Genomic DNA, 26,442 nt, shown 5'->3' on the forward strand with positions numbered 1-26,442 from the left:
GACACCCGAGCAGCAACGTTTTCCCACGCCGCCTTCCTCTAAAGCACAGGTGGGCATCGAGGGCCGCAGTCCTGCAGGTTTTGCATGTTGCCCTTCTTCAACACAGCTGATATATGATCAGCTCATCAGCAAGCTCTGTATAAGCCTGATAACGATCCTGTTGATTGGAATCAGCTTGTGTTGGAAGTGAGAAACCTCCAAAACCTGCAGGACTCCGGCCCTCGAGGACCGAGATTGCCCACCTCTGCTCTAAAGGGACCCGCTGCTGTGTTTTTTCTAAAGACATGTTCAAATTCGCCATATGATCGCATTAAGATTTCCAGTTGAGAGGGGTAAAAAACGCGGAAGCAGAGGGCGGTGCCGCGCTCTGCTTCCCTGTTGCCATGGTGACTCCACGAATCGGGGCTCCATTGATGTGGTCTTTTTAGTGTAGCGGTAATTCCAGGTGAAACTACTCTGCGTTGGTATAATTACCTCAAATCAGCTGTTCTGGAACAGAAAATGCAGAGTTTCCTCTCTCAGTGTATGTCAACTCGCTGTTCAGGGTTAGTCTGGTTGTATGTTGAACATGCTTTGTGAAATGGACCCCTGATGAAGCCTGCTAGGATGAGAGGCAAAACTTCTTGTAAGACATCCAGAATGAATCCTTTGTGGTATGTGCCCTTTTGGCCTGTTGCTATGGAGCAATGCATAATCACTTACCTGCTCAATCTTGTCTGTCTGAACTTAAGGTGTGTACAAACTAGAATATGGCAGAGAGTCTCCAGGATCTGTGAGCCAGACTGAACCACTGTGATCCTCTTCATAGCACGCTGCATTACAATAAAGCTGCGGCTTAGCATATCATGGCCTCGGGGACACGGTATTGCTGGTGTCAGGAATGAGAACCCCTTGATTATTTCACTCATCAGAGCCAAGCTTCTTGCCTGAGGACACTGCGGCGCTCTCAGTCAAAAGTGTCAAACTGGATGCACTCATTTGAATCCAGCCCATGATCAGGAAAGTTAATGATACATTGTCCGTTCATCTATTTGCTTATTCTGTTCAGGGAGTGTTGGCTAACATCAGGGGAAAGGAAGACAACCTTACATTCGCACCATCACTGAGTGGAAATTGAATCCCAGCTAGACGGAAGTCCGGCGAATAAACCATTACACCATGATACATTACAAAATTGTGTGATGAAGATCGGTTGTCAATTTTGATTTTGTGTTTAAATTGTAGTCCAAACAATTCATAACATCGGTAACCTAACCTAAGCTTATGAAGCAGATGGGCGTATTCTTTTTGAGGAGTAACCAGTATGAAAATGATAGAATGCACGTGGCAGTTTTTGTGAATTATGACTGCTGAAGCAACATGCCTATTATTCAGATGCCACCTGTGGCATATTTTTGTGAACAAAGAATTCTGCATTGATTTTATATATTTAAAATTGGGTAAATTGGGTTCGTTTTGGCAGTGAGATGTCACAATCAAATATGTTTAATATAGTCTTTATGTTGTGTTTCTGCAAAGGGCTTTGTGACAGCTAAGGCTATTTGAAAGCACTATTTAAATAAAGATGACTTGACTTTTGATTTTAGGATTTGAATCAATATTTAGAAATGTCACACCGCGGTGAGGTTGTCTCGTCTGGGGTTGAAGATCCTGACTCTCCTTTCATTACAGGTCTCTTGCCCTTCCTCATGTGGCGTCAATAAATCCTGATTTCTGATTGTGTCTACCTGTTTCCCATTATCCTCATGTGTTAAATAGTCTGCGTTTCCCCTGTCTTGTGCCAAAGTGTTTTGTTGTGATCACTCAAGCCCATTCTCTGTCTCGGTCCATTGCCTTGCTATCATTTGTCTCGTGAGAACATAGCCACCGTTTAGGAGTGCCTTTTGTTGTTTTGTTTATAGCTTAGATATCCTCCCTTTTGGAGCGTCTTTAGTTTTACATTTTCATAGCCTTTGTTTTGTTTCCCCTCAGAGCGAGGAGCTTTTTGTTGAATAAACATCTGCCTTGACGCCCAACACTTCTTTGCACCTGAGTCCTGAATTGCCACAGAGTGTAAAGACCATATAAACATGCCTTATGTCTTGCCCTCCATGTTGCACAATAGATATCTTCACCACACACAGCAACTGTACTGCAGTCATGGCATTTGAAAAGCTAAAGTTTACAGTGGATAACCAAAAACGACCTAACATTTCATTAATAACCCACAAAGAATTTGAGATTTAATATAAAACTAAAAACATTAATTTTACCAAGGAAAACTTCTGCCCGGACTGGACTACATGGCAACGGCTCTGGGTTAGGATGGCTCGCAAAACACAGACATTCTTTCGTCTTCTGTACTTTCGGCTTTTATTGGTTGCTATGCGCATTTATTACTTGTGGATTTGAGGTGAAGAATCTCGGGTTATTTTTAAACCGAGTCAGCTAGTTCCTCGACTGCGCTATCTACTAGTGCTAGCATGTTACAACAAAAACAACATTGTCATCATTTTCGTACACTTTAACAACAATTTCAACTTTTGGGCTGCTGGGAAGGAAAATAAGAGACCTTAAGGAGGGTATTATTTTCAAAATAAAACATCTTGACCATCAGATCTAGCCACGGCTAGCGGCTCACATTTAGCCTATAATGATCACATTATGGTAAAAGCATTTTTACCATCTTACAGTGACACTTACCTTAATCAAAATAGTAAGACTCAGAACACACTTTGGTAGACAATTAAGAAAATTGATATCCAAGAGCACATTATGAGGGCACAAAGTGACAAATTAGTTGTGAATGGAAGTCAAATTTGTCTTTTCATGATGTGATGTCAAGGACGTTTACAACAAAGTTCAGTGGGTGCTAGAGATGGATGTGCTGTGGTTAAACAGTTTTCAGTAGGGGTGCACCGAAATAAATTTTTTGGGCTGAAACCGAAAACTGAAAATGAGAAACGCTTGGCCGAAAACCGAAACGCCGGAAATTATTATTTTTTTATTATCATTGCATTTATTATAATTAATTAAAATTATACTATTATTATAAAATATTTAGGCCTATTTAGCAAGGGCATTTTAACAAAGCACAATATAAATTGAAATGCGTCCACACCACAGACATCAGAGACATGTTGGCGAATGGTACATTAAACAGCAAACGCGGGGTGAGCAACTGAGCATTTTCTGGCGGTGAAATTGCACATTATAGTCAATGTACAGTACTTCGGTGCGGTGCAGATGGCGCATTCACATATTCACCAACGTTTAAAAATTAAAAAAAATCTTCGCACCAGCCAATCGGCTTTGGGAAGTCCCACACGCCGTCCTGTACAGATCTGTAGTCAACCGGAGAGATAGTGGTAAGTGTTTACTTGTTTAAAACTGTTGATAGCAATAGTGCTAACATTAACTAAGGTATTTAGCACGGCCAGGGCTCCAGGTGGCGGAGTGGAACGGTCACTCACCTACGATGCAGGTTGGCGTGGGTTTGCTTCCCTGCCTGGGAGACCATGTTTGTATGTGTGCATGTTTGTGTGAGTGAGTGCAAAAAAATAAAAACTTTTTTTTTTAGCACGGCCACCAGAATGCAAGTGAAAAAGTGCAAGCGCTCGAGGGGCTCTCATCAAAGAAAAAAAGGAAGGCCCTGCAGGAGAAAGCGTGGCCTGTAGTGCAGTACTCAGCAGCGCTCTTTTTTTCAACAGCTCTTTTACCAAGCGACCCTCTCCTTCTCCAGTGTGCACAATGAAGCTGCCGGTACTCAAAAAACGGCAGTGAGCAACAAGGCGGATACTCACTCCCGTTTTAATTCAGACGCTTGCAGCGTTTTGTTTTTTTGCTTGCGTCACCACAACATCTTCTTTCGGCCATATTCTTTCGGCTTGATTTTTACTTCGTCCGAATGCCGAAAATGCAAATTTTTGCCATTTTCGGCCGAAAATTTTCGGTGGCCGAATATTCGGTTCATCACTAGTGTTCAGCGTCATTCCATTGATAGTTATTTCAGCTGTTTGCAATGCCCTCACCAATTCTGCAATTAATATTTATATTCCTTCAGGTTCCTATACAGGTGTGGCTGGGGATACTGCACACCAAGCTTAACATTTCCGCAGCAGCAAAAAAATGAATAAATACATCCTGAATTTTGCAAATTCACAACCACCAGGTTTTCCCTTCGAAGTCAGAACAAAAATGCATGACTGACAACCATTAAAAGAGCTGTTTTGCCATGCATAAAGCATGTATTAGAATATAAACGTTGTGATGTGACATTGAGCTGCAATATGTATTGAAAAAAGGATTTGTAACCTACTTTTAAATCCATTGAGTGCCACACGGCTTGGATGGTAAAATCCTCTCTTGCATTGGCACTTGTATTTGTCCAACACAAATCCGTGACCAGCGATGGGCATGCACTGCAAGAAAAGAAAACAGGTACAAATGATCACACTTTCAAGCAAAATTCTCCTCTTTAGTTAAGTTAAGAAACACATGAAGATGCTGTTGTGTTATATATAAGGGCAATAAAGGCAATTATGATTCTGAAGAACAAGAAGGAGCTTGTGGCTTTCTCGGGTACACAACATGGAGAGTTGTGTACAATGTGTTGTAATAGGCTCCATTTAAATGAGTTTGAGAAACTATACACTTGTATCTGCGTTCAGCATAACCTGTGCTCATACAATTCTTCTCTTTGGCTTTCCCAGTGCGGTTTGTTTAACGAACTTGTTAAAGTTGTGTTATTGAGTCTTCAATATTATCCACATGCTCCTCTGCAGAAGGAGACAGCAGCAGGCCCAGCTAAAAACACGCCTGGTGTCAAGGGAAATCACAGAGCTTTGCCAAGTAACAAGGACACTAATTCATATCTAAATTAAGAATTAAGGGTTGTTTGCAGAATTCAAGCTTCTGCATAATTGCAGCTCAGTTTATACCTCTGCAAGTTTACACACCATCTGGAGCTGAAACACTCACATTGGTTTGAATACACATGTGGATGCAAGCTGCAAACATGCACGAAAATTAAAGACGCAATAAATTTGGCATGAATGCTCATAAATACTGCAATACGTCTCCGCGGGGAGGATGATGCGGGCAGCTAAATTTATAGGTGAAGTCTTGGCCACAAAACAGCTCAACATATCACTTCGTTGTGTGTCCAGATTTGTCCTTTGCTGATTCTTGTTTTGCTGGACAATTTGAAAAGGTTCAGTGGTTGTGTGCTTGGGTGAACACTACACATATTGCAATACCCGCACTGATTCCATCCAAAGGATCAATTGGATTGACGTTAAACAGTTGCAGTTGGCTTGCAAGGTGCTATACAAATAAAGATTTGATTGATTGATTGATTGATTGATTGATTGATTGATTGATAAATGATGGATGGAAGGATGTTAAATACATCAACAGTTATTCATAGTGTTAAAATGGAGGATAACTTTATGCATATCAAGAGTCAATGGAAGAAAGATGTTAGAGCCTTACTGTGAATAATTGAAATAAGGCCTGGTGTCGGCCCTATACGATGCTTGGTATCGGTACTAGCCCATCCCATCCTTTTTTTTTTTTTTTTTTTTTTTTTAAAGAGAGCTCAGTATTGTTCATTCGGTAATATTACCGATTCAACATGTCAGCATCATTGCTCTCTCTCTTTGTGTGTGTGCGTGTGCGCGTGTGTGTGTGCGCGTGTGTGGGTGTGTGTGTGTGCGTGTGTGATGCTTTTACAGCCTGATAACAGCAAAATTGTTGTGTAGTGTTTGTACAAAGATATTAAATATTTTTTAAACACAATGCGAAAAGATGACATGTTTTGAGGCTTAATGAAACAAAAACATTATACACAGTGGGGCCCGACCAATATGGATTTAAAGCTGCTGCTGATATTTGGCAGAATAAAATTCCCAAATCTAATTAATCGGACAATTAATTTAAAACATAATGAACAACAAATTATTTTTTGGTACCTTTACACTATAAAGATAAAAATTACAGGTGGAACATTTGACTGGTTTATGTTGTCCTTGTGCTTATTGAACTTTACAAATGTTTCAATGTATGTTAATGTTTAAAAAAAACAACAATCACTTTTAAAATAATTATAATTAGCCAATTAAATCAGCCGGACGATTAATCGGTCTAGCGGGCCCTAATAGACCGCTGCATAGCTTCACATCACTGTTATGCTGCTGGTCTTTAGACAACAAACTAGCTGGTTACAGTCAAAACTGTGCACTCTATTTTGCCTCAATTGTGACGTAATTAATCAATTCCACACAATTCAACAGAATTTTTCACAAGCAATTTGTTGTTTTAGCGATTATTACATTGCATTACAAATTCAGCACATTCAGTCTGTCACCACATTTAATAAAACGTGTTTCACATCACCATGCTTTTGCACCATTTGTGTATACAATACAGCCTTAGACCGTGCGTGCTAAGAGTGCTAGAGTTAATGATTAAACACCCCTCTGCATCCAAAGTGCAATGATTAAATAACGTCTCACTTTCAGAGTGCGACCTGATTAAGGGGATCCATCAAATGGAACCACCTAAAACGACCGTTTTATAGCTTTTTCATTGCGCCTGAAGAAAAATGAGGCGAGCTTTGCTAAACTTACATGCTTGCCTTCAGATGTTTGTATGTGTGCATTGTGCATAGTTTTGAAAGGAAGAGTGACTTGCCTGGTAAAAAAAATAATTTTAACGGCACTTTAAAAGCTTTGTAACATTAATATTAGTTCAAACAAGGCCTCTTATCTGCCTCCCCCAAGAACTGTCCTGACTTACTGTATTTGTGGAGTATCTGATGATGTTTTACTTTGTCAGAGCGTATTGTTTTTTGTTCTTTTTTTTTTGCTGCTTTTTAAGTTTCTGGGATCCCTTGAAAGGTACTGCAAAAAGCTGTGTGGTTATTATCATTCTTATTTTTATTATACTGCATTCTGTTTGTCAATTTTGAAGAGAACATTTCTAAATATGGGCCGGGGGGCTGCGGGGGGTGGCGGGTGTGGGTGGGACGCGGGGGGTCATGGAGGGAGCGGGGGCTGTGGGCCGGTGGGGTGCCTGGTGAGCCTGCCGTGCCCCGTTCTGCTCCGTTGGGCTTGGGGCGCGGGCCGTGTTGGGGTGGGGGTCGCTCTGGGCTCCTGGGTTTGCTCACCCTGGGGGGTTGTGCTTGCCCTGTGCTGGCCAGGGTCAACGGCTCCCTTCTTTGGTGGAGGTTTTTATGCATGTCGGATCCACCACACCAGCATCTACCGAAATTCAAACACAATCTGATTCTTGCTCTTGTCGCTGAATCGGTGGAGGCTGATCTGTGAATCTCACTCTGCTTCATCTACCCTTCCTTCCTTTCTTCAGTCTTTCCTTTGGTCTCTTTAGGTCTCCCGAATTTGTTGGAATTTAGATGTTTCTGGGGTTGGTGAAAGATTCTGGTTTGTAACCCTGTGGGTAGTAGGTGGTGTCTGGTCGGTGCTGGATTTCACTTTTCTTTTCTTTTTCATCCTTCCTCGGGCCACCTGACAACTTCACAACTCTAGCGGTCTTCGACTCGGAAGTCTTCGGTTTAGGTGAAGGGTATGGGATTTTTAATAGGTTTCAGGTGAATTAATGAGCACAAACTCACAGGCACCCAAAAAATTTTTACCGCCCAGTAATGTGAACACGATGCCAAGATGGGAGCTAGCAAGAGAATGAGACAGCAATGAGTCCCTCGGAAATCTATAAATACACTTAAAGCATTAAACCCTAGAAGCATTACAATCGCTGCGTCCCTTGGGTAAAACAACCTTCCCGCTGCTGTTTCGCAAGAAAACCAACCATTGGAACAGAGCATCTTTGAGAGACAATGGCGTGTTTTCATATGAAAAGGTTTGATGGGGGACTGACTTTTAGGTAGCCTACACACCAGGAAATATAAATAACCACAAGGACATTAAACACAATAAAATAATGATATTGTAGACAGCAATAATTTGTGCAGACATAAGGAAATGGCTACAAAATCATAATCAGTTTATTCATTCTTGCATTTTGCACTTTTAATCAGTGGTCCCCAACCACCGGGCCACAGACCGGACCCGGGCCGTGGGCCATTTTGGACCGGGCCGCACAGTTGAAAGAATAAAAAAACTTACTGTACTTCCGGTTAATTGGTTAGCCGAGGCTTAAAAAAAAAATTATTTTGAAAAGTGACCGGATTCTCTCTGTTTAAGTTGGTTGGTTGAGAAGGTTACTTTTAAAATGTATTCCGTTACAGTTACAAGTTACCTGCAAATGTTTTTTGTTAGTAACGTAATCCAAGTACCAGACTATTAAAAGTAATGTAACTATTACTTTGGATTACTCCAATACCAAGCATTCTCATGAAGTCAAAATAAAACAAAAATATCACCACAATTTATATTTCTATACAGTGCGCCCCTGCTATTTGCAGGTGATAAGGACCCGGGCAGCCTACTAATAGCAAAAATCCTTGTATAATTGACAACCATTTAAATGCATGTACAGTATAGATATATTGATTGATGGATTAATTGATTGATGGCCACAGACAGATAGATAGGGAGAAAGGGGACAAATTATGCTTTTAAAAGCACATTTCCATGGTCATTTCACCCACACGCACGCATGCACTAATCATGCTATGAAGATGACCATGCGAGACATTAACTGCAAAATGAACTTTTATCCTAGTCGCGAGTTTAGCCATATTGTGTATGGTGAATTGGTGGGAGGGATATCTGTTCGGAAGATGTAACTCACATTATGTTGTAGCGGCACCTAGCAAGAAGTTCAGCGTAGCATGCCGCAGGATCGACACTCAGCTGCAACTTTTTCTTTGTTAAAGATACATCGGACCTTCAGCAAGCCAAGTATGTTCCAAACCTTAAATACCGGTCGCCACTTACTTCCTCCTTTCGTTCGTAAACCCTTTTAAACAGGCCGCGTGCCCGACACGACGTCAACAAGTCTTGTCTGCTCTCTCTCAGTCTCTCTCAGTCTCTCGCTCTTAAATGTACCTGTAATTTGATTACATGTTTTTTCCTGTAACTGTAACGGAATACAGTTTAAAATTGTTTTTAATATGATTACGTAACGGCGGTACATGTATTTCGTTACTCACCAAGTCTACACATGTCCACGTATCAAAATTCACCAAAGTCATGTAAAACGAGCTGTCTACCCTGTGCTAGCACTTAGGCGTGGTCTGAGCAGGTGTATCATTTGATTGACTTTCTCCCACCAAATTGTCCCTCCGCCAAGCGCATCTCGAACGGCACTCCTGTGATGTGTTGGCTTGACCGGTCTGCCAAATTGGCACATACACTCAATGAGCCTTGTGCTTGCACAGAATTCAGGATCTACAAAAATAGAGCTCAGTGAGTCACTCACTTCTCTGCTATCTGGAAGTATCCTGGCACCTATTGTTTACAAACATCATGAAATGGTTCGTTTATCATGTAGTTATGAAATGTCGCACATGGGCAGCAAGACTGGTTAGCACATCTCGTTCATAGTTTGGAGGTCGTAGGTCCAAACGCGGCCTTTCTGTGTGGAGGGAGGTTGCATGTTGTACATGTGACTGCGTAGGTTTCCATGCATGGAAGATTAAGTTGAAGACTTCAAATGGCTTGTAGGTGTGACTGTGAGTGCCAACAGTTGTTTGCTCTTATGTGACCTTGGCTGGTGACCAGTTCAAGGTGTACCCTGCCTCTCACCCAAAGTCATCAAGTACTGTATGGCAAATGCTACCTTTGGTTGACTACTCAACTTTAGGGATCATTAATGATGTTCTTATTTGAGATTTATTTTTGTCTGGACTTTTCCGCCTTAAACTGCTACATTTGTGCTTTTTTCTGGTCTTTTTTTGCCTCCAGCGATTTTAATAATAGTAATAAAAACGTGTCTGTCTTTTGTTGCCATTTTTGTTAACCTTCCTCTGCCTCCAAAAATGGAATGTAGAACCCGATCAAATAGAGTAAATGTAGACAGACTAATGATGTAGAAAGGCATAGCAGGAAGGTCATGAGCGGATAGAAGGAGCTGATTAGATGAAACACTAGGAGCATGACAGACAGGGGTGAATTAGCAACAGGTACAACTAATGGATACATGAGTGGCACCAAAAGAAAGGCTATAAATGGGCATGTTATAGAAAATTGGCTTTTGTCTTCCTGTAATGACCTTAACTTGAGGTTATGAAAGTGTTCTCTAGAATTGGGTTGGCGGTCCCAAGTCCTCCTCTTGGACTCGAGCGGGTCCCCACTCGATTATGAACGCGAACGCGTCGCAGTTTCGACACATTTTGCCGCAGCAATCTTGAGCTGCAGGGGAACAGATTAGCGAGTGATTGGTGGCTCCCGATGGAGAATGAATCCTTGACGATTGGCCCTCTCTGCTGTCACGTCTTATCTCTCCTTGTCTCGTCTTCTATACATCCTCACCCTTGCATACTTTGTGCTATAATGCATGAGTCATCAGCAGAATTAAAGATTAAAGAACGGATATGTACATCCTGCAAGCTTGGCAGTAATTCTTTGATGGGTACTACAGTACCTTCTTGGTTGGGATTTTGTAGTTTGTCACCAGAATTAATGGAGTGCAGCATCTCGGAAACACCTGATTAGTTCTTAATTGTACACTTAACAGAAAGTATTAGAACGCTTGTCATGAAGGAGTGGGCGCTCTTAATTTCAGTGAGTGTTCAACGTTTTATGTTCATTTTGAACAGTAATGAGGAATTTCCAACTGAATTCCCCTTTTCATACCCAAATTTGAGGCTCATTGTGCTTTCATGAGAATTAAGCATGACTATCCAGGTAGCTCATCAAGAAATAATGTGATTTACTATTTTTCTCCTTGTACAACAATTCCTTTTAAATTTCATACAACAATAAATATGTTTTAGGATTAAGAAATATAATTTTGGTGAATAATCATTTACATATTGCTGCTGTAGCATAAAACTTGCATTGGATGGTACATTACATTTGTCAAGCAATGTAGATGATACCTGTAATTTCTTCTAACATTGCAACATGCTGCTTTTGATTGATGGCACATTCAGCAGAAGTCCAGTAGGTGCAGCACACTCAGTAGGAGGTGTTGAATGACTCCGTAGATATTTTTTAGCCAGGCTCTGGGACAAAATGTATTTTTTATGCAACATAAAAATATCTATCAACCATTTCTTGACACAAGTAACAGCGATTCTCGTGTCACTTGAACAATTCCACTGGATATCTACAGTATCAACATTTTAAAGAACTCTCCAAACTTGAACAGTTTGGTGGGCATGACAATAGGATCCTTTGTGTTTACTTTGTGTTGAGGGAAGTTTGTTTCTCAGCTGGACCCTTGTCACACTCAGGAAATGCGAAGCAGTTGACGTTGCCATAAAAACCTCATGCAGTTGAAAAGTACAGTGATTCACACCAATGCTTTTCTGACGTCTGTGGCAGTTCCTATCGCTTGAGTGATATTTTTCATTTCTCATCAGAAAAGCATAGTGAGAAAAACACCTTCTATAAAACACTTTATAAGTATTGCTTACTTAGGTCTTCTTGGATTCATCTCAAAGCAGATTTACCCTAAGAACACAATGGGAACATTTATCTATAGACATAAAACTGATGTGGTAGTGATAGATTGTGCTGTACTATGTACGTAAATGTGTCACTGACTCACTGTTCAAGGCATTGAATAATATGTTGCCTTCCATACAATGCATTTAATAGTATAAGACCTGATCTTATACCGTTTTTTTGTTTTTGTTTTAATTATTTTAGGTAACTACTCTTATTTCTTTAAATGTTACTTCATTTTATATAGCACCACCTTACATTCGACTACACACAATGGCATGGGATCAAACCCACAACCTCTGGGTTGTGAGACGACGCGCCGCCCCATTTACTCTGAAATGTTTTTAAGGTTTTCTGTGAATGCATTTTAATGTATGCAATTTTTTTTTCTTTGCTTTGCTTCTGTTTGTAGGTTTTGTGTCAAGCACATTGAGTTGCTTTGTGTATGAAATGTACTATAGAAATAAAACTGCCTTACAAAATGTGGGTTTGGGTGATGTATTTGACAAGTAAGTTTGCACTGTGTTTTGTATGCTTCTTGGAATAAATGTGTATATTAAATACAGTAAGTATAGACATACAACTACAGAGAAATTTTCCAGAAGGTTCACAGCTCTGTGCATTAAACTGAGGTCTTATTAACCTTGAATCAAACTCTTAGAAAAAAATTGCCGCTTAAAGAGCATAATAAATGATCTCTTTGATGATGAAAAAGATGCACACACATTCAGTATAGGCTGCTAGGAAATATACTCTAAAGCCATTTTTTTCACGTTAAATATAATGAATAGATATACTGTATGTACAATATGGTCTTCATCTGAAGACATGTTTCCCAGTTTTCCATCACAGCAGCTTTTGAGTCACCTTGCTGCTATTCAGATTCAACTATAACTTGATTAACCAGTGAATGGCGTCTTATTTGAGCCTGAAAAGTCAGCCTTAGACTTGCTAAACTTTAAGCTCCAAAAATAATCCTCATTAGGGTTGTGGGTGAGCTAGTGCCTATCCCAGGTGATTTTAAGTAAGAGGCAGGATATAATATGGACTGGTCACCAGTCAATTGCAAGGCAACTATATTCATAAGAAATAAAACACACACACATATTCATATTCATATTCATTAATGAGATCATTTGTCAACTGCCCTAAACTAAACATGTTTTTGGAATGCCGAATGAAGTCAGAGTACCTAGATCATAGGTGTTAAACTCGGGTCCTTGAGGGCCGCACTCCTGCATGTTTTAGAGATTGCCCTCCTCCAACACACCTGAATCCAATTATCAGGATCATTAGCAGCTTGCTGATAAGCTGATCCATTGAATCAGGTGTATTGGAGTTAAAGTACCACTAATTGTTATACCTATCTAAGTGGGGTGAAATTCGTTCTCCACATTTGACCCATCCCCCAAGGGAACGGTGAGCAGCAGCAGGGGCCACGCTCGCGGATCTAACCCCCCAATTCCAACCCAGAATGCTGAGTGACAGGAAGGCAAATGGGTCCCATTTTTAATAGTCTTTGGTATGACCCAACCAGGGATTGAACTCACGACCTCCCAGTCTTAGGGTGGACACTACCACTAGGCCACTGAGAAATCTCTAAAACATGCAGGAATGTGGTCCTCGAAGACTGTAATTTGAGACCTATGACCTAGAGAAAACCCACACAAAACCGGGCCGACACTCCAACCCAGACCCTCTGAACTGTGAGGCTATAAACTCCAGCATGCAAACATTTAATAGACTAATTCTAAATTTTAAAAAAAAATGTCTACAATTAAGCAAGGTTCTGCCAAAGATAAATAAATAAAAAACATTCCTGATTCCAATTAAACTTTATGTGTCAGTGGCTAAGCAAGAATTAATTCCATTTCGGTAGACATCAGAATAAAAATATGGATAGAGGAATTCTTGCTTGTCTTATTTGCTCTCAATGGAACCGCCAAGCCCCGCAAGCTAATTGGTACTTGTTGGTGGTTGGTCTTGTTTACAGTCTACTAATCTATACAACAAATGAAATGAGTGTGGGGAATATTTTATTATTATTGAATTTTTGTGAGAATCCTTATGAAGGTGAGGATTGGCTACATTACTGTACTTTGCACAATTTCATTTACAATAGAAAGCCAACAATAATGTCACATCAGTTCTTTCCTTCGCGCTTGTGAATATTGTTTGCTTATTTCGTAAGCCTCATTGACACATCCAGAACACATCATATCATTATTTTAGGCTTTTATTTTTTTTATACATGATGTAACAATGTGACTATAACATCTGTTCTGAACTGCTCTTTCCCATAAATCCTTTGTGTTGATATGCAGAACAGGATCTTTCAACCATGATGCAGTGTTGCATTCTATTTTTTCTTTTCGTGTTCACCTGTTCAAGCAGGTTAACAGTAAATAGATAATGTGTCAGATGTTGTTAAATAATTGCTTCTTATTTTCTCTCCTTTACCTTTATACTTTTCATTCCAGTGACTGATCATTGTTTTATATAGATTACTGCAATTCTTCTCGCACTCTTTTTCTAAATGGGATCCAGAGGAGCAATTCAAGGTTCTTGCAGCAGTGCAGGAAACAGCCATATATGTACAGGTGATACATTTTTTCAGATGCAAGCAACTCGCATCACTAAAAATACCTGCTGAGCTATTGCCAGAATTAATAGCGTTGCAGTCCGCAACAGCGTTGCGGGTCTTTATTGGAAATAGGTGTGCTAAGAAGGGAAGAAGTTATTGGAGGGATATTGATATTAGCTATTACTTTCAGCATTAGACATTTGAAGGAGAAGTCAATTATTGACAATAATATGTTCTATGCAGCCCCACTAGTCTAAATATGGTTTTCTGGTTAATATTGTGTTAGTGGAGTATGAGTTAAGCAGCAAAATCCAGCAGTTTTTAATAATATCAAATGGCCATTTGCCACTTGCTGTCGAGTGAAAATGACATCACTGTTGTTCAGGACTGTGGTATCAACCAATCACAGCTCAGCTTCAGAAAACAGGTGAGATGTAATTGGTTGTTGCTTGAGCCCTGAGCAACTGTGATGTCATCTTCAGTCGACATCAAGTGGCAAAATGGCCACCTCCTCAGATGGATAAAAACAGCTGGATTTTGCTACATTACTAATATTCTACAAATATAATATTAATCAGAATGTCATGTTTACTAGTGAGGTCACATATAACATATTATTGTCAAGAAATGTTTAAGGTCTATCTTCTCTTTTCTAAGGAGTTAATTGGCTTCAAGAAAATGGAGTTGGACTATTGACGAAAGGCCACATGGAAAGCAAGAGTGTGATAACAAGAGACAAAAACAAGCCAAGGAAATTGGTGCATAAATAGTCATGGAAACACAAAATGAGGCAGAGAGCAGGAAAAGGAGGTAGTGTAAGGTTTAGAGTGGGTAACCCTCTTTGGCTGTCAGTGCAATTTACAGTCATTAGCGGAGCTCCGCTTGTGAAGCCCTTTATCTCCAACGACACATTTCCTAGAATGAGACAACAAATGCACACACATGCATATGCAAACATACTCAGCACCTTTTGAAGTTTACTACGCTTACACACTATAGAAACCTCATATTCATATACTCATATGCATCCTATCCTAATCACCATAACGAATCATGTAGAAGCTCTTGTATAATTATGCGAGTAATCATGTAAGAGACCACCCTTATGACTGCTCATCCATAAATGCATGAATGCGTGTTTAGATCATGGTGACAGATCCCATTTTCTCCGCCACCTTTGCAGGAACATACTGTATAAGACGAGAAAAAAAAAGAAGATGTGGATCCATGGAAGCATATTGCATTCACGTGAAAACTAAACTAAACTTTTGTTTTTTCCCTTTGTTTTTTATTTCTGTTTTTCTGAATATTTGTTTCCCTGTTTTACTGCATATTTGTTTCAGTCATAAAAAAAAATAAAAATAAAAAGGGGGAGGAAGGGGGATTATTCCAAAAAAATAGGAGGAAAAATTACTCAGAAAAACAGGGGAAAATATTCAGAAAAACAGGGGGAAAAGTTATTTTTCAAAAAAAGACAAATATATTCAGAAAAAAAGAGCACCAGCTTCTGTTTTTCTGAGTTTTTTTTTTTTAAACCTCTGAACTCCAAGTGACAAGTGCTAATGGCGGACACTTTCCCGCATGCAATACGCTTCCATAGAAACTTAACTGTTAGCTTACTAAAATCATGTCGATCGATTGACATGTTTGTATACTTACCAGTAAGTGATAGAGTTGAAGGTACGTTGGAGGCATGCAGAAAAGTGTCCACCATTAGGGAGTTTGCAGCAAGTCACTTGGAGTTCAGAGGTATAAAAACAAAACAAAACAAAAACTCAGAAAAACAAAGCACCATCTTCTGATTTTTGAGTCATTTATTTCTCTGTTTTTTTTTTTTTCCGTTTTTTTATTCTGTGTTTTTCTGAATATTTATTTTCTGTTTTTTGAGTCATTTTACCTCCTCAATATTCAGAAAAACTGAAAATTTTAAAAACAAAAAACAAAGCTCCCACCAAAAAAGCTTCTTTTTTTTTCAAGTGAACAGGAAAACTAAATCACATATGCTGCAAAGATCCAACTATATGTCAATCAATAGCAACATCGCAATGTGATGGCAACTGCAGGTCATTTCATATAGTTCTGATATTGGTGGAACAGCTTGTCCTGCATGTTTTTGGTATCTCCTGCCTCCAACCCAGGTGTTCAAATCATCAGCTCATAATTACGTTCTGCAGAACCCTCTCAGCTGTGTTCAAGGAGGGAGACATCAAAAACATGCAGGACTGCGGCTCTCTAGGACCGAACTTGGCTACCCCTGCACTAGTGTCAGTGTTACTCTGCAAAGTTGTATATCAATGCTTCCAGCCTTTAATGAGCAAAGGCACCCATTTTACATTAGAAAGATCTCATGGTGCGTGATAGGGATGTAACGATAACGGCAATATCGTGATATCGCGATATTAAAACTGCCACAATATCGTTGTTGTCATGTCACGACATTAAAGCTGCACATCTGTTTAGTCAAGTTGATTTCCATTTGTGCAGTTCTAGCACCCTCTGGTGGTGATTTTTTTGTGTGCACTTTAGTTATCATACAGCATGTTTTGGCCCTTTTATGTTTAAAATGGTCAAGTCAATATGTGGAGGAACTCAATGTGTGCCTGCATTAGCACAGTGTTCCTCAGCCTTTTTTGAGCCACGGCACACTTTTTTCATTGACAAAATCTCGAGGCACAACACCCATAGAAAAAAAAAAAAACCTGACTAAACTAAAAAGGCTGTAGTGTTTCATTTTTAACGCTTATATTATATTTATTGTATATCATTGAGCAACAAGTTCACATAACTTGGAAAAGCGCAAATAATATCTTGAAATCAAAAGAGCAAATATTATTACAGGTGCATTTTGCACATTATAGTCAAAACTATATAAAAGAAATTGCCAATGCTAAGAAATATGCAGTGCTTAATTCTATTATGGCCAACATTGCTATAACTACTACTCCATTTACTCCTCAAAATCATCAGCTTCCACTTGATCTCTCTGAAAAACATACTTTTGTACACTTTCAATATGGTGATATATCTTGAGTTTATAATTCTACACATTTAAAGACATGTTTAATGATTGATTTGCATCAGAAAATTGCCTAACTCTCGGCTTAAAATGTATCATTCACATACAAATGTTATGTAACTGCACATCGTTTCTCACCTTAATTAGTCACCTTAATCGACTCCATCTCCTCCGTGAGTGTGATTTGCCGAGACTGCATATTTCTTTCAACACTTTTCACGTGGTTAGCACTCGTGAAACGCTTGTCGAAGGACGACTTATAGTTCACCACCGCTTTTGAGCAGAAGGTCCAAATATTGGTTTGCACATTCATTTAATTTGCCGTGATTCCATCCATCCATTTTCCAAACCGTTTATCCTCACGAGGGTCCCAGCTTTTAGGTGGTAAACCAGCACATCCTTTTAATAAGGACAGCCTAAAAAGGATGCTGCATGGAACGTCATAGCGAAAGCTATGGGAGTGGACGGTGAGTTCAATCAGAGGAAGTCCACCTCTCTTTCTGCTTCTCTGTTGAGCACAGACTTTCTGTATGTTTTATCACTGTTTATAATGCCACATTATCGCGCACGATCATGCGAGACACGGCGGGAATTTGTCGGCGACGGAGCTGCCGGTGTCGGTACCAGATGTGATCGGGCTGCCAGATTAAGGGGTACGGGTCGCCTACTGATGACGTCACGATACAGGATTGGCTGGAAATTATCGGTTTACAATTGTTCAATAAAATTATTTAGAAAAAAATTTCGGTTGACGTCAAAACATTGGAAAGAAAATATTAAAGATGTCATTTAAATAACAAAATTGTAAATTGTCAAAACGTAAACAAACCTAAAAATATAAAAGCAGGATACTTTAAGATTAAAGAAATAAAAAAAATTAAGATTGACGTGCTGTCGAGCTTGTCGATGACGGCAACGAAATGCGCGTGTTCACTTTGGCTTGGTTTCTTTTTTAGCTGTTCACAAATCACAATACATCACAAAAAGTGATGATCATAGGAACACATTAGCAATCTAAACTGACTATTTGTCACATCTCAGGGAATTAATTTGTTTATTTGTCATTTATTCAGTCTATTTTATTATTTATTCAATATATCTTTCTTTTATATTATTAAGTTTATTTACGTTTTAACAATTTCAGTCCGTACATTTTGTTATTTAAATTGCATTTTTTATATTTTCTTTCCAATGTTTGACGTCAACTGGATAATTTCGAGCCAATCCTGTAGCGTGAAGTGCTCGTTAGGTGACCCCGATACAATCTGGTAGCCCGATCATATCTGGTACCGACACCAGACCGCAGCTGCGCGCAGCCGGTGAGTTTTGTCCATAAAATTGACGTGTCCGGAGCACGCAGTCAAGATGGAGCGGATCGGATCTGCAACGCACATGCTTACGATTACGTCTATCGCCCGCGGAGTCATTTCTAGTGAAATAACCCAAAACTGAAGTGAAACGTGCATTTTAAAAATGTATTTGTTGCGGGAAAATTTAGCTACTTGACAGCAACACACTATTTGCGGAAAATAATTGATTTGTTGTTACAAATGAGGTGGAATTGGACAATTTCCCACGGCACACCAGACAGTATCTCGCGCGGCACGCACAGTGGTTGAGAAATAATGCATTAACAAGTAAGTGCCTAAATAGTGAGTGTTATTAGAGATTGTATGTTGTTCACGTGCATTGCTGTTATGTACAAAAGCACAATATTATACTTTTTTAAGTATGAGCTTCTTCTTTTTTTTGTACAATATCATGACCTTTTTTTAATATTGCCATCCTCCCCACAATATTTTGATAATTATCGTATCCTGAGGTTCATATCGTGATAATATTGTATCGTGATGTTTGGATATCGTTACATCCCTACTGCGTGACCAAAAAAAAGTATGAGTAGTGAACGAATGATGATCATGTCTGACAAATACCCTTTGCGCAAAATGTCACCGATGGTCACGAGCTGTAGTTCTGAAAGAGCAAGATACCGAATACAAGGGGGCTCAGACGAGAGCCGCTAGTCCTACGCATCGAGAGGAGCCAGATGAGATGGCTCAGGCATCTGGTTAGCATACCTCCTGGACTCTTCCCTTGTGAGGTGTTCCGGCCACTTCCCACCAGAAGGGAGCCCCGGGGATGACCGAGGACCAAGGCCGCTTTAATGCACGGGCTTACCTGGCCTGCAGCCCAGGGGCCTAAAGTTGTCAGGGGCTTTTCAGAATAATTATTTAAAAAAAAAATTTTTAAAAGACAATTTGTTGATTTTTCTGTCAATCATGCATGAGATGACCAACCTGCGGCCGCAGATGATTCTCTGCATCGCTGTGGTCGTAATAGGGTGTGTCCCAAGAGAGGGCCTATCAGAGGTCTTAACAGTTCCATATACTATTGTGCCACTTGTTCAACTTCCTGTCAGTCACTTCGCCGCTGTACCAATTTACAAACCACGCCCACTCCGCCAGGAGGGGATATCAATACAGTTAATGGCGAGCAAAGACAGACAGCTATGTCACCGGAAAAAAAAGTTTTAGAGTAGTGCTCAAAAAAAGGATAAAAAGGAAAAAGAGCGCCGTGACAAAGAGCTAATGGGCCAAATCCCCAAGCTCACTGGGTTTTTAAGACGCAAAAACGCAGACTTTGGCGAAGAAGGAGCAGGGGAAGTGGGAGGTGAGATGGGACTAATCGGCAAACGGGTCGCCACGACTACACCTGAGGCCGCCGCCGTCGCCATGGCCACCACCACCACCACCAGCTGCAGCGACAGCGCCCAGCCAGTCCGGGGGAGGAGAGCCCAGGGCATTTGACGGAGGAACAAAGATGAAGCCACTCCTCAAGAGGATCCGGTTCGTCCTGCTGCTGCTGTAGGAGGGGACACGGACTCGGACGACCCTTATGACACACATCCTGCTCGATGGGGACACCCTTTAGTTGTTGAAGACAAGGTGCGTGCATACTTGGCTAGAATTTTAAACACCAGAGATGTTTTTTCTCCAGAACGCACTTTACACGAACACTTCTTGTGGGGTTGATATTGCAAATTGCAGAAGTGCTATGATAATGCCAGCAATATGTTTGGAGGCTACAAAGGGGTACAAGCACGCTTGAGGAAAATCAACCCCCAAACTGAGTGGGTGCCATGTGCAGCCCACACACTTAATATGTGCGCTGATTTGTTTGTCACTGGTGGAAAAATAAGCATCGCATCTCGGTTAGGGTTTGGGAGGGGGGCCTACATTTGATGGTTAGGTGATAAGAAGGTAAAGGCGGCCCTGCCAAGGACACGCTGGAGAGACCATTTCTACATTCACCTGGCTGGCATGGAAATATGCCAGGGGCGACACATTGACATTTATTATTTGCATCTTCTCTTTAACTTATCAGAAGTGTGGTAATTGATCATGTTTTCAAAAAGATTATGTACTAAGATCTGTTCTCTTTAAGCGTATACCCTCATCGTGCTGAAAGCGCAATGAAATGCCTACGATGCAGTCTTCAAGTTGAAGCTGATCGATCTGGCCATTGAAAAAGGTAATTGAAGTTGCACATGAACTTGCCGCAAACTAATAAATGATACAACATTGGCGGAAGTAGCTTTGAGAAGTAGCTTGCTGCTTTTAAAGCTTGTGTGTACTTTGCAAAAAAAATGAAAAAAAACTACGCCTTTAGGAGACATTCCTTTTACACTCCAGGGTAACACTCACTCGTTTTTAATTACCTGTTCAAGAGGTGTTTTTTGATCATTCCTCAAATTTCACAGTCTTGTTGCCCTTGTCTCAGCTTTTTTGGAACGTATTGCAGGCATCATATTCAAAATGGGACAATACAGCATTTGCAAAACAAACAATAACGTGCATCGGTTTGAACATTACATATTTTGTCTTTTGTCTTTCATATATTTTGCAAATATATTTTAAACATTGCCATGGTCCCAAAAAGATTTATGTTTTTTATGGGGGGGGGGGGTTGTACAGAAGACTTTGATGCAGCCTCTGACTTGAAGAGGTCACTTAAAGCAATGGTAATTATTACACACACACAAAAACGGCCAGAAGGTGGCAGCAGAGCAAAAGAGATCAACCATGGCCATGTTGAAAAAAAGCTAATTTACTCACAGTTCTAAATAGATTTTTGAATGATGAAACTTAGCTATATTTTAATGCAAAGTGACTTTCATCTTTCTTTTGGTAAGTGCCATGTTTTTATAGCAATAGAACACAATATTCTGTGGGCCTTGCAAAATCTGTCAAAATCCAGTAAAACAGCCAGGAGCGAAGGGGGTCGCTTCAGTGAAAATGGCTGGGAGTGAATTAATTAATTGGATTTGGCGTTTGTAAACAGCATGCTGTATTTGTGTGCAGTACACTGGTTGTGCAATAAGCGAAGTGCGCATCTCGGCAGCACGGTGCATTATGGGTAGGCCGGCTGGTAGCCTGCTACCAACTTGTCATTGAAAACTAATGGAATCTAACGGGGGAAGCGCTGATTTGGACCATTTCAACCGTTGGAAAGTTGATGTTTGTTATTGAATCTATTTTAAACATATGTCGTTACTGACTATCCTCTGCCGGGACACGACAGTTAAGCCGATTTAAGTGCTTATTATTTGATTGAATGTGTGCTCTTTGCCGGGAGTTGGACCCAGGACACAACACCGGGAGGCGTTCAAGAGATGGGTAAGAGCTTTCTTCCCTTAAGGGGTCAATTGGGGCTAAAAGCAGGTTCTTAAATAACTGTCACTCCATTAGCTTGGTTACACGTACGTCCACTAGCAAGCTTTGTGATGCTTCCGTCTGTTCCCTCGCTTTCAGGATATTGACAAAATTAATGTATTAAAGAAATGTTCTATTTTAGCCTCTTTTACATCCGTTTGGATCTTTCTTTTCTGTCTGGAAATTGGGAAGAGTGAACGGAGGTTTACAAGCGTACACTTCTGTATTCTCGAGCATTGCAATGGTGTTCTTTTGCCGATAAACTCCGTTAGGACAGTTAAGAATGGTACCAAGTGCACCTGTCGTTTTGTCACTTAAGGCTGAAAGTCGTTTAAACAATGCTTGCAAGCTTTAAGGTGTGCAGTTACGCAAATACTTTCAGCACTCCATTCGCCGGCATTCAAATGACGGCTTTGTTTGGTAGCAAGGCTTTTTTGTCTACTTGATTTTCACGCATGCGCAAACGTAATGCGCACTTCTCTTATTTGTGATACACATCCTATATCGAACAATGAGACTGGTAAAATGCCCTACCCCTAAAAAAACAAAGAAGAAAGGCAGGAATACACCTAGGCTATTTCACAAGTGCCAAATTTAGAGCAGTGCGAGGGCTGGTAGAAAAGGTCAGGTAACGCTTCTGTGATCTTCTTCTCAAATGCCCAACCCTAACGACTCATACAACCCTTGTTCAAGGTTGCTATGGAAAAGAAGAAAAGGAAGCTTTGGGATCCACAACACACCATATGACCAAATAGAATGTCACCCTGGAAGCTTGTTGGGTCAAACTGTTTTATAGGGCATAATGGTGCGTTTATGGCTTGTTATGTTGCCCTAACATTGCCATGCAGAACAATTCCCACAGCTCTCAGTTCAATGAGACATAAAGTTTGATGGATGAGGCAAAATCACAGCACCTCTGCTGCATCCTCTGAACACATCCATGAGGTGTTAATGTTGTTGAGCTGCACTGCAGCGACACGTCACAAATACAACTTGAGTGAGAACTGCACTCTGCAGAGCACATGATGCTCCATCACATTAAGAAAGACTTCCTTGTTATGGGAGCCTGAACTTCAGGGTTTGTTTGAAGAAATGAGCATTGAATTGACTTCCCGCAAGCCATTTTTTCAAACATTGTATTTTCTGAAAAATATCGTTTTTTGTTATTTTGCTTGGCTCAAGAAGCTGCTTCAACCAACTGAAGTTTGACCTGCATGTTTCCCTGTTCACTCGGGTGAGCAACGTGTCTCCTCTATGCCTCACTTTCGTTCCAGACTTTAAACATCATCCACTTTCTGGGTAGCCAGCAGGCTGTTGAACTGTAAAGATCATTTGACCGTATCACGGAACAAGCGGTGAAGTGAAAAGCAAGAGAGACCAGAACCCACAAGATATTGAGCTAATCCACACGTTAGGAACAGCACTGTACAGCTGATCTGAAGTCTGAAACTGAACATGCATTGGGGCTTTATGATGAGGATTAATTATTTTTAGTAGTTCGCCTAGGGTGACCATTTCACAGTGTCTTTGCATTTATAACTGGTAAAGAAAAATAATCACGGCTTTGAAACAGGGAGGCTCATGTCTCATTTGTTTTCAATACCACCTTCCACTTGTACTTCCACTTTCCACTTATCATTCTGAACATGACAAACTGTTTGTTTTTGTCTATTCCTTTCATGTGATATTCCAATTGAGACACTTCTTTATTTCATTCCCATCTCCTCTCCTTATATAATTGACAGATATTAGAAGACAGTCACAGCACAGTCCGCAATAATGAAAATATGATCTGATCTGTTTTCAGAGCCTAACCTCTTTTGGGCTGCCCTGAGTGATGAGACTCCAGATGCAGTGGACAGTTGCGATACATCTTAGTTAACCCCGTCTGAAAAGAAAAATCTGCCTGTTTGGATTACATTACATTATTAAATGATCCCTGGCAAAGTAGAATTGAATGATTTTGTCAATACAAGTCTACTCTAACAAAACATCTTTGGCTATGCATAGTATTTGAATCAAGCACTGCGTGGTAAAGTCTTGGATCTCGCCTCCCACACATCTACTCAAAAAAGATTAACAACAGTGATGACTAAGTTGCCAATGAATCACCGCCTCACTGCGAAATGTGGTGTGTGTTAGGAGAATCATCATCAGAGGAGAGCAAGAGGTGTTAAAATGTTGTCATCAGTTCTTCCGAATCCACTCACGCCCCCAAGAACCCAACAAACACAAACATTACAAAACCATCAGCTATATACCATGGGCAAATTCACCAGGATATATTTTAGATTTAAGAGTTGTTTTTCCATTTGCGTGACATACTGTCCCTGACATCAAGCAGACTCCAATTTGCCTCTTGTCCCAATCACAATCGAGAGGACACCCCTTTCAATGAGTCTTTAAACGGTGGGTACTTTTTGAGCTGCTGTTTGGTGTGTTAAAACTAACAATAGTCAGACGCAGATTAATCACACTATTAATTTTGACTGCAGATGATCCTTTAGCTTGTCAGTGGATGGTTACGTTACATAGCACAGATAGTGTTTGACAAAGAACATAAATACATGCATTAAAGTAAAGCATTTAACAAATGTTTGCGTATGACATTCAGAATATTTATTAATGTCAAACTGTCTGGGTCATTTTTTTTTCATTTTAAATTATGCAAGTAATTAACTGATTTGAAAAAAAGGAGGATGAGATTGTGCAGTGGATAAATTTTTTTTTGAACATGTCCTCATAACATTAAATGTAGAAAGAATTAACACATAACTGGTGCTCTCCAAATTTGGCAAGCAAAAATTAATGATGATTAATCAAAATTCTAAGATGTGACTGTACTGTACTATATATATATATATATATATATATATATATATATATATATATATATATATATATATATATATATATATATATATAAACACAGGGTTGGGAGTTACAAGTTACCTGCTAAAAAATGTAGTTAGTAATGTAATCCAAGTACCATAATATTAAAGTAATGTAACTGGATTACTTTTGGATTACTCCATTATTGAGTATGTTAATGAAGACAAAATAAAAATAAATATCACCACAATATATATTCTATACAATGTGCCCCTGCTATTTGCGGGTGATAGGGACCCTGGCAGCCTACAAATAGCAAAAATCCTTGTGTGATTAAAAAGCATGTAGGCTATTGATTGATTGATTGATTGATTGATTGATTGATTGATTGAGTGAGTGGTTGATTGATTGATTGATTGGTTGATTGATTGATTGATTGATTGATTGATTGATTGAGTGATTGATTGATTGATTGATTGATTGATTGATTGATTGATTGATTGATTGATTGATTGATTGATTGATTGATTGATTGATTGATTGATTGAAGGCCATATGATGTTTTCAAACTGTCACTGAAAGCAACCACACCTCACAGATAGATAGATAGATAGATAGATAGATAGATAGATAGATAGATAGATAGATAGATAGATAGATAGATAGATAGATAGATAGATAGATAGATAGATAGATAGATAGATAGATAGATAGATAGATAGATAGATAGATAGATAGATAGATAGATAGATAGATAGATAGATAGATAGATAGATAGATAGATAGATAGATAGATTATTCATTCGATACAGTCAAACGATGAGGATGACGATGCATGACATCAACTTTTATCCCAGTCACAAGTTTAGCGGTTTATATGTTGTGTATGATGTTTAAATAGTGAATTGGTGGGAGGAAGATTTGTTTACAAGGTGCAACTCACATTATGGTTGTAAGCTAGCGGGCTAGCTAGCAAGAAGCTACAGCACGTAGCATGCTGCTGGACTCTCAGCTCAAACTTTCGCTCCGAGTAAGTTTAAGTGAATACCGGTCGCCATTTCCTCCTCCCGTCCGTGAAGCTTTTTCAAACTGCCCGCGTGTGGAGGACACGACATCAGTTCGTTCGTTCCCGCCTCCCCCGATATGTAGCAACGGTCCCACTCGCGCGGGCGTGCACGCGCTCTCTCACGCTCTGTCCTTCTCTCTCTCTCTCTCTCTCTCTCTCTCTCTCTCTCTCTCTCTCTCTCTCTCTCTCTCTCTCTCTCTCCCTCCCTCCCTCTCTCTCTCTCTCTCGCATTCTAATTGTAGAAATTGTAATCCCCATTTTTAATAAATAATGTGCCTGTAATCTTTTGTTTCAAGCACATACGAACAAAGTTATCACATATGCAATGAAGACAGCAGAGCAAATCAAAACATAAACCCCACAACCCGAATGTTGAGACCAATAAAAAAGAACGAAAGGTGGGCCCACAGACAAAGAGCATGGTCAATTATTCAAACCATCTTGATACAATCCATTACACTGCATTTATTATACATCATATGACCAGCGACATGCCATGCACACATGAACAGCTATACAGTCCTCCTCCCTGCTGGGGTCAAAGATGTTTCCCACAATACATCACATGAAACTCATTGGGACTGACATGAAAGTGGAAGTTAACCCGCAAGAGCCCTTCCACACTGACACAAGTAGACAGTACAGGGATCATCGCTGTC

At 40.0% G+C, this 26,442-nt stretch overlaps 1 protein-coding gene across 1 annotated transcript in view; it reads right to left on the minus strand.

The window, feature by feature from the left end:
* Window positions 1–26,442, minus strand: part of gpr158b (G protein-coupled receptor 158b) — a 71,940-nt gene that overhangs the window by 38,829 nt on the left and 6,669 nt on the right. Inside the window, exon 3 of the mRNA XM_086098506.1 lies at window positions 4,298–4,400. Within this exon, the coding sequence (XP_085954632.1) occupies window positions 4,298–4,400 (103 nt within the window). The remainder of the gene's footprint in view (window positions 1–4,297; window positions 4,401–26,442) is intronic.

The sequence above is a fragment of the Leptonotus elevatus genome, chromosome 1, assembly GCF_054856555.1.
Source record: "Leptonotus elevatus isolate MCC_2025b chromosome 1, RoL_Lele_1.0, whole genome shotgun sequence".
Classification (NCBI taxonomy): Eukaryota; Metazoa; Chordata; class Actinopteri; order Syngnathiformes; family Syngnathidae; genus Leptonotus; species Leptonotus elevatus.